This window comes from Melanostigma gelatinosum (genome assembly GCF_949748355.1).
Source record: "Melanostigma gelatinosum genome assembly, chromosome: 3".
Taxonomy (NCBI): domain Eukaryota; kingdom Metazoa; phylum Chordata; class Actinopteri; order Perciformes; family Zoarcidae; genus Melanostigma; species Melanostigma gelatinosum.
Window position 1 is genome coordinate 19375703 of NC_136636.1, and position 9833 is coordinate 19385535.

General features: G+C 43.3%; 1 protein-coding gene across 1 annotated transcript; it reads right to left on the reverse strand.

Annotated features, from left to right (window-relative positions):
* Positions 1-619: 619 nt before the first annotated feature.
* fam210b (family with sequence similarity 210 member B) lies at positions 620-8891 on the reverse strand. Its single transcript, XM_079297128.1, has 3 exons — positions 8260-8891; positions 3356-3555; positions 620-1656 (listed from the first exon to the last, which is right to left on the reverse strand). The coding sequence occupies exons 1-3, from the start codon at positions 8761-8763 to the stop codon at positions 1446-1448; spliced, it is 915 nt and encodes a 304-aa protein (XP_079153254.1). The 5' UTR covers positions 8764-8891; the 3' UTR covers positions 620-1445.
* Positions 8892-9833: the final 942 nt, after the last annotated feature.

Genomic DNA, 9833 nt, shown 5'->3' on the forward strand with positions numbered 1-9833 from the left:
GACCCTTCAAACCATCAAGCAGAGCGAGGGAGGACATGACGGAAGAGAGAGGAGAGCAATTGCATCATGCCCGCTGTGATAAAATACAGCCAGAAATAATGAATTATTATGAGCACTAAAACTGGTCAGTGTAGGACACAACCCCCAAACATGGTACACCATCATGGCAGTTTTAATAATGTAGTTTTTTCAGACCAGTGTTTCAAGTTGAAGGATCATCGGGTCGTCTGTGACAAGAAATTCTGTGAATTATTTTATGTTTTGAGTAATCTCCCAATATTTGTACACCGACTTTATCGTTTGCTTTGTAGACAACGATCCGTCACACTGAACACCAAAGAAGTTTGGGAAGCATTTAGCATCGTGTTTGTAGGACGCATGAGTGATGCTCCTTCTGGTGATATAATGCTGAGATCCATCTTGAAGACATTAAGGGTACAAAGACATTCAATCTTATGAGCGATGAGAACTGTGTGTTGCAGTTCTGTCAGAGTAATGGAGGAAGAACGGCACGGCTGTATTTGTAGTTCAGGAGCTCCCCGGTGTGGTAGAAAGGGAGAAATGCAACCAAAGGTTGCACCTTAGTGATGGTGGTATTTCATACCAAAAACACGGCACGTAAAAGAGAGCTTCTGTTTTTAATAGTTAAATGCAGTCCATTCAATCAGGAAAAAGCCCTCACAAGCAAACATTCTTCATCCGAAGCTTGAGGTGAACTACAATCAGCTTCACTCACAGATGAATGTAGTCGACATTGGGCAGTGATATTTGCTAAATTAAAGAACAAGAGGGAGAGAAGATAGAGAGGCACAGCAAAGGGATAGCAGAAGAAGACAATAGTTGCTAGGAGAGCTGTTGAGGAAAAACAGCAGGCAAGCAAAACAACAGCAGGAAATAAAAACAGCGTAGGCGAGTGAGCTAAGTAAAGATAGAAGAGCGAGGTAGGAGACAGAGAGAGAGAACCTGAATTATTCTGCTGATTCACCAAACACCAGAACACGGCCCAGTCAGCTAACAGTGGCGGAGAGATCAGCTCTTTCCACATTGAACCTTCACAGCATTAAGGGACAAACCCGCCCACGAGAAGAGCTTAAAATCCCTGATCACACCTCCGATTGTAAATAAATATTTGAGCTTTTTCAGCCTTCGTTTCTGTTTTTTTGGAATGCACACGCATTAAAACATGACTCCAAGTACACTTTGTTTCACAAAGACGCGTTATGCTTCAGACTTTGTAATCCTACAGTCACGCAACTGAACACATTGATTCTACTGGAACTACTGGAGGAAATGTTTCACCTGAATCCACAATGACTGATGAAAGGCGAGTTGTTTCGAGATGAAGGCAAATGAGTCAGGATACACACAGGCGGTTTTTTAAATTATGGCTATTAACAGTGAGGATGTGTGGCTCGATGAGGCAGCAGAGGAGTAGAGGCGCGTCATTAAGGTGCAGGTGGCTTAAAGTGACCAGTCTTTCTGAAGTAGCGCACGATGAGAGGCACGGACACCAGAGTCATGCTGATGCGAACCGGAGCGAAGAGCTTGTGGATGGCGTAGGCCAGGACGAACGTGCTCGTTCCCGCTGCCATTTTGGACCGAACGACCGCCTCGCTGAAGCCCACTTTGCACAGCACAGCCGCCATATCGATCCCACTGGGGAGACGGATGACACAGAAATAACATAGAATTCACATGTTAGACGATCTTCTTCTTACGGTTTTCTTTGTATTAAATGATCGATCCTCTACACGCGCAGACATGTCATGCTCTGCCCTCCTCAGCGCTTGTATGTCAACCAGGACCTGAGATTATGTCAACCTCAGCCCCTCCCCTTTAACATTACAATTCTTCAGCAAATCATTCAAAAATAATCATGACTTTCAACAGGAAGCAGGATGGGGGAAGAAAATAATATGAAATATATATATATATATATATATATATATATATATATATATATATATATATGTGATCTCATGAAACTCATCAACAATAAGGTAACTGTGTATGCGCTATTATCTGGATTACTACAGTCCATAAACCCAAAACTAACCATCTCAAAGAAAAATCAACATTTCAATTTTGAGATGTTTCAGAGCCACAAAAATATGCCCTAAAAGCCTCACGCGGCAACTTCTCTTCTTTATCGCCAAGCTTTTGCTCCCGTCTGTCAAAAGATGTATTGTAAAGCAGACGAGTAGAGTCTCAATCCTCCCTTTCGCTTCTGGCTCGGTAGCAAGTCACCTTTCTTTCCACCAGAGGGAGCTGTGCTCCCAAAAGAACGTTTTATAATGTATTGTGTGGCCTTTTGAACCATTTAAGCTGATGACATTAGCATAATAAACACTACAACATCAAAGAGGGTTTAACAAGCTACGTGCATCACTGCCTCTGTGAAACAGTTCTGTAGAGTCGTGGCATTTTCATCTGACCTATTTGAGAAAATAAATATGCAAATAGTGCTGACAAGGCATAGAGCTGCTTCCACACACACACACACACACACACACACACACACACACACACAGTGAGTCATTATCAGCTAGTGTGTATCAGGATGTCTAAGCTGTCAGATGATCTCTTCTGGCTCAGACTGACAGATAATCGTACTAAAAGGTTGTTCTGTGCTGCTTTGGCTTTTCACTGTCTGCCACCACCAACAGAAGATTACACAGAACATAAGATAGCTGAAAGAAGTGTCTCAGATTTTAAAATGCTGCTTGTTGTAAATAGTAAAAGGTAGAAGTAGTGGTACTTTAGACTCAGACTGAGTGGAGCTCTAGAGCCTGCACTTTGCTTTCTCTCAGATTACAGGCTTTGCATTGCTCGGTATGAAAGCAGCCCATGGGACAGGAAGTTCCTGTTGACATCTTTTGTAGAAAAAGTTGCACTCGGATTCTCTCACACTGCTAGATGAGATAATAAGTGATGGATAATACATACGTGTTTGATGCATTCCAGAGCTATTTTATAATATGTTGTGTGTTCATTTCTTCTAGTTTCCTTTCCCTTCAGCCTGCTTGATCGGCTTTTACTTCAGTCAGTGATGTCCTACATTTCCCAAAATACTTTTATTTATTTAAAAAGATGTTGCCTTCAGCTGCAGGCTGTATTAAGAAGGACTATTATAGTTTGACAGCAATACATGAATGTCCCTTTCTCCTCCTGCTGAGAATCAGTACATCTGGAAATATGCTCCTCAAACCGTAGCCACACTTGATAAATGGTGACTTTAAAGCAAAGAATCTCTCTTAATATAGGATAATATTCTATCCAGCTGCTAAGAGGACGCACTATATGTGGCCACTGGTGTCCCACGTGTAGAAGAAGCTATAATGTGATGTTTTGTCACCTGGATATAAGGAGGTAGAACATTCCCAGGGACATAAGGGAGAGCCCGATGTGAAAGCAAACTCCCACTGCTCCATATTCCTTGAAGACTTTCTTTAGCTGCTGGGTCTTGTTCGGTTTGCCTCCCTCTGGCTCCGGCTCCCCCGAGGCCTTCGCTGTAGATAAGGAGGTAGAAGAGGCCTCCTTTAAATTCTGCTCGCCCTGGATAAATAACACAAACAGAGAGCAGCATTGGAGGCAGTGATCAGGACAAAATGAAATGGGAGGAACAGAACGTGTCTGTAATAGGACAGAGAAGAACAGAGGGGAGATACAAATGACCACGAGGAAGTGGATTCACATTGTGGGCATAGTTTCCACTTGGCATACAAAATAATGACACTTTTCCTGTTAGTATTCCAAGAACTCCCTCAAACTACAAAACTGACAAGCTCAAAGATGGAGGCTTCACTTCTGGTTCAACTAACATTTTTTGGGGATTGAAACACAGAAGGCAGAAAAGCTCAAAGAACCGACCAGTTATCCTTTAATATCCAGTTGACATGAATTGAGCAACATTTCTATCTTTAAACGAGTCAAGAATTTCCTTTTACTGATGCACATCCTTTTTTTATTTTTAGTTAAAATACAGAAATGCATGCATCATCAAAATACAGAAGAAAACCATTGTGCTCCATCTAGTTCAGAGTCGAGGTCACATCGTACAAGTAGGTCAAACAAAGCCTGGAGTCAGCTGACTAAACGTGTGTGCTTTAGGTAATTCACATGATCACTTACCCTTTCACACACTCACGCCGACCAAGTCAGTCACTCCCTTCCGAACACACGAACAAAGAGCCTTTCATACACGCAAACAAACACACACACACTACTGTGTCTGACAACCGTCTGACACAGACGTCTGTGTCTGACGTCTGACAACCGTCTGACATGTAGCAGGGAGCAGGCGGGTCACTCCAGTGCGTGCTGGTAGTAGAACGGATAAGTGAAGTAAAACACGCTCGACAACAATAAGACAACAGACTGCAGCGGAGCTTTGGTGGCTAGACATGTGGAGGAGGCCAGTATGTTAACGCGGTGATCCTGCTTAATGCAGCAGAAACCTGTTCAGGAGGTATGCACTTTACAATTTAAGGGAAATTATAAAAAGGAAAATTGAATTTGAGTACTGAATTGACGACACAAAGTTATAATTGCCATCATATTTAAAAAAGCATGTCATATCCATCCCTCAAAAGCTAATTATCATTTTGATACGACACTGATTTCCCAGGAAGTCGTTTTAGTCAGTGTCCTGACATCGTGCGGGGTAAATACTGTGTGAAACTGCAATCTTAATTATAGGAGGCCTCTTCAAACCATGTCTGGAGCACCACAAACCAAACAGTCAGTTTAAAAAGTGTTACTTGACCGATAGGGCTTCTGTTAGGAATTATAGATTAGGTTTAGGGACGCCTCAGAACTACGGGACATTAGTGTAATATGTGTTATAATGAAGATAGTAATGAATTATGGATGATGAAAGCACAATGCAGCGGGAGTTAAAAACGAGACTGAATCACAGAGATGAAGCATTCTTGAACATTTCAAACCACAGAGAGCCCCGTGTTGAAATAAAAGTATGACTTCAAATCAGGAAATATTTGACCAAAGTACAAGTAAACAAGAGTCTACGCTCAGAGCCAACGCTCTGTATCGCACCCATCGGCCTGATCATGCTGCTGTGGATGTGAAATTACAACAACATATCTTTTATGGGGCTCTTGCAGATTAATTAGAGGTTTCAATTATGATTAAGGATACTGGGGGGGGGGGAATTATTTCAGATTTAATCTCTACTGTTTTTTCTTTTGGATGCTGTTAAACTGAAATGGAAACAGTAAAAAGGGCATCGTGTCCATTAGCTCCGTCTGATGCAAAGTTGTTCTAATATATTTTCTGCCGAGAAGAAACCCAAATCCTTCCCTGAGAAAACAGGAAGTAGCTCGGGCCTGTATGGAATGAATCTATTATTGGACTAAATGTTGACATTGTGCTTTCCAAAGGTGAGACAACAAAACCTGCAGTGACCTCTTTATCAGGAAATGTATTATGATAGCAGACGACATGAAGCGAGGTTAATTTGAACAGTGATGAGGACAGAATGTAGGCTGGTGGGAAATGTGTGCAACTATAACTACGCTGATACTATGCATCAAAATAGTAACTTGATTTCTTACAAAAATGGAAATAATTAACTGGATACATAAAAAGCATGCAACTCACATATAAACCAAATAGGAGCTTTGTGCATGTCGTTTTATAAAGGGACTAAAGGGGTGAGTGACTGTACTGAAATGTGCCAAGTCACAATTATGAGTCACACACTTCCATGGATGTGAAGTTTGGTAACTTGCTTTGTAATTTGTACAGAAAGTGCTGCGTCCACTCACTGATGTGTGTGACATTTAAGCGAACATACAGAAACGTTTATTTACATCCTTCTACCCTTGTTTTGCTGCTCGGACATTATGCTTGCTTCAGACTGTCTTCCTTTGTAGGCCTGAGTCAGACGACTAATCACTAGGGCAGAAACAATGAAGACGAAGAAGGGAACGGGAGAAAAACAAGCCGATCTTTTCTCTTTGTGGCGATCCGTCTTGCTACATTTTTTGTCCCGAGCCCCCTGGACGAAGCCATAGTCTCGGTGACGTGTTCACTGGCCGGCCAACAATGGACAATAGAAAGACCAGAGTGGGCGAGGGAGCAGGCCTTTGCCTTTCAGAGGCAAGTCAGGCCGAGCTAAAAGTAAAGGCCGGCAGCAGCATGGGAGGGTCATGTGAGCGAGAGGCCAAAGGGAGTTGTGCCAGGGAGGCTGTATAGGAGGGGAACAGTGGCACTGCTGTGTCTGATAACAGCTTTTCAGAGACATGAAAACACATGCGAAGTCACAGTGGCACGCAAACACACACACACACACACACACACACACACACACACACACACACACACACACACACACACACACACAGAGAAGTGGTAAAGGGGTGAATCCCTCAAGCAGAGGCTTAAAAACAACTGCTAAGTGTGTGGTCTCGATAAGATGATAAAGTCAAACTGAACACAACAGTCAGCAGAACCGTCTCATTCATTGTCTCATTAAAGGGGAACTCTGATGATTTTACACATCAAAGTCTGTTCACATGTCTAAAAAAAAGATGTACAAAGACTTTTGTGGCTCAAGTGGGAGCTGCGTGAAGTACACTAAATTGCCTCAAGTGAGGTCACTTCAGTCAGTGTTTGTTGGGTCTGAAGACAAGTTTGAAAAAAAAAAAAAAAATGAATAAATAATAAGTGAGCTTATCTGAAGTCTGTACTCCGTTCCTCATCTGTGCTCGAGGTTAGTGGCTCGTGGCTACGTGAGCAGCTACTTGTATGACGCACCTGAATCTCCGACAAAACTGTCAGCGGTTAAGTTGCATTGTGGGTAATATAGGCGCCAAGGTTTTCACAGGGAAGAAGAATGTGTGGATCTCTGGTGCGTGGATTTTGAACCCGATCCATCGTGCGTCTGATTATGTTACAGAGTGCAATGCTACATTGGTGGAGTGCTCCGATGTTGATTTAGCTGGTGGCTGGCAAAGAGTGAGGATTGTATCAATAGTTACACGACAAGTGCATATCAAAGAGAAGAACTAGATCCTGTAGATTACAGCTAGGATTATGAACTTCTCTTCAAATCTCAAAACATTTTTTGAAATAATTATTTCAAATCATGAATTGTCCCCAACTAGATATTTATTTCTTTGGCCACATCGCCTTAAGCATGTGCCAAATTTCTTGTGACTTGTCGGCCAACGTCATGATCAATATGGTGTCTGCAATATTATACATCGGTCTAGAACTAAATTAAATTGTCACTATTTGAAAGCAAAAGCTAGGATAGCTGCACCGTTGGCCAGTCCACCACTTGGTCCAGAGAGAAATATCTCCACAACTATCTGATGCACTACTGTGACATTTGGTCCAGATATTTTTGATGCCCAAATCCAAATGACTTGGTAATTCCCTGACTTTCCCTCTAGCACCATCACAAGGTTAACAAGTGTAATGTTTTCCCAACACTTCTCTTGAAAGCTAATTGCCAATCGGCCTCAACTGTACGCTGTGCATGTAGCAGCTGTTAGCATGCTAATGGTGAACAGTAGACCTGCTGCACATCAGCATGTTAGCATTGTCACAGTGTGCATGTTAGCACGCTGGTGTTAGCGTGGTGAAGGACAGAGCTGTAGTCTTGTGTATAATTGTCTAACATAATGATTATGTAATTCAGAGTAAGCCTCAGACTCGTAGCCTGCTTTACACTGAAGAGAATACAGTATATAGTGTTTGTTGTGCCCTCCAAGAACTGCTCATTGCAGGTCAAGGTCACCCACTAGAAGAGCACACGCTCACTTCATTTACATGTTATTCAAACTAAACGGGTTTGAACACAGTGACTCATTCTTACCATGAGTCAGGTTTCTGTGAGCAAGTTGAACGGCGAGTCAGCATGTGCTCTCTCATCTCTGTACACAACACCTCTGCTACTTCAGATTCAAGTTGTTCAGGAGGATCAATTACGCATGGCCTACTACTGTGTGCATTTCCCTGCAGATGATGCTATGAGTGTCATGCAGCGTTTAACAAGCCTGCCTGCTTACAGGATGGCAGTCACCGAGGAGGCCCAGGCAGGCAGGCGGCGGGCGCGCGGGCAGCCTCTTGCATAATTCATGTTTTTGAGTTGAATCCGGCCTCCGCTGGGACACACATGGGGGTTCCCCTCACCAGTAAACCACAGTGTGTGTACACAGACTGGGACCTGTGCGTTCGTATTAACTTGCCACTGGGGTTAGACAAACACTCGAGCTGAATGGTTTAAATTACCTCTTTGTCGTTAGCCGTCTGCTCCTCTCCGGCATCGCTCTTCTTCGTGGATAAGGCTCGGGTCTGCATTGTCCCAGCGGAGCAGACTCGACCGAACCCCCCCCAGTCACCTGTAAACAAACCATTAGCCACCAGTCCTCCGCTGCCGCTGGGGCGCCTGTTTGGGTGCACGAGCGGCTGCGTGATAATATCTATGTAACCGCCTTCACTTTGCACGCGTGTCGAGAGATTCACGTGTTTAGTAGCCACCCGGTCCAAGTGTCCCCAGTCAGTAGCACACGGCGAGTCCCGGTCCTGTTGTTTCCCCAGTCGCGCAAGAGTTGCATCGATACCCCAGACGGACACGCAGAAACACCGGTACCGCTGAAACGTGTAACCCTTGCGTAATGTCAAAGTGCCGTCCCTCAGTCTGTCCGCTCTCACTTGCACTAGAAACGAGCGCGTTGACTTAAAAGCGTGACTCGGAGCCGCCGTAGACATCCTCCCCGTGCGGCACAACAGCATTGTCGACGACCGCCTCCGAAACGAGGAAGCGAAAAACAAAAAAAGCGAGTAAACCGTTCAGGGCAACTAATTGTGTGTGGAAGTAGCTGTAAACATGCTGTCCTGTGCCCTCTCGCCTCCCTCCGGTCCTCCGATTGTCACCGACAGCCAATGAGAGCTGACGCGCAATCGCAGATAGAACCGCTTCGCGCGAAGGGAGGGGGATATTTAAAGGTGTAACCGTGTTAACGCTTATAATTGAGTTATGTCATGAAACGGCTCTGGAGCGGAGCTGAGCATAATGCATGTTGTTGTTTTTAAAGGCAGGCAGCTCTGTTTCAAGCACTCGCTTGAAGTTTAAACTACTCTGCTGGCTGTTGACCTCGTTAAAATGTGTACATTTCAGTACAGAGTTGATCTATTGGTTATATTCCCACATTCTGTCTTTATGGTTATACATGCCAGGCCTTTAATGTGATTATAATTGTCCTCTCTGCCAGAGCAGATTATGAGATGAAGTGATCCAAACAAAACAATCAAAGCAATTCCTTTATTCTTTAACTTATTCTAACCAGGGAGGCTTTCTTTAAAGACATCAACAAACAAAAGGAAGCAATTACGAATGACAAAAATCAAGACGTACACAGTCCATGAAAAAAGAGGAAATGTACATGAATCAGCATGCTGAAGGAAAACAAAGACATCAGCGAAATGAAACAACACAATTGCACACAATTCTTCTGATACCGACAATAGCCTACACAGAATGTCCCACTTGTCATTGTTGGCCCATATCTGTGTTTTTGGATGTTACTGTATGTTATGGGGAGATAAGGCAGGTCAACCAGCAGAAAGACAAGATAGTAACGGCATTTTAAACTGTTTCATAGGCGTGCACGTCGCACATGAAAAGTAGAACGTTTTCTTCCCTTCACTTTTTATGTATTTTCTCCTCTTCTGGTGGAGAAAGTATTGATCTACTTAGTAAGAAATACCGTAGTACTACCACACTATAAAAAAATCTAATCATGAGAAAATGTCCCATATTCATAATTTCTCTTCAGTAAAAATACATAAAAAAGTAGTTTATC

Bases quoted from the DNA above. Each gene is read 5' to 3' on its own strand.
- fam210b (XM_079297128.1), bottom strand. From the start codon at position 8,763: ATGCTGTTGTGCCGCACGGGGAGGATGTCTACGGCGGCTCCGAGTCAC. The intron at 3,556-8,259 runs GTAATTTAAACC...TTATTTATCCAG, and splicing joins AGACGGCTAACGACAAAGAG to GGCGAGCAGAATTTAAAGGA. The intron at 1,657-3,355 runs GTGACAAAACAT...CCGTCTCCCCAG, and splicing joins TTCTACCTCCTTATATCCAG to TGGGATCGATATGGCGGCTG.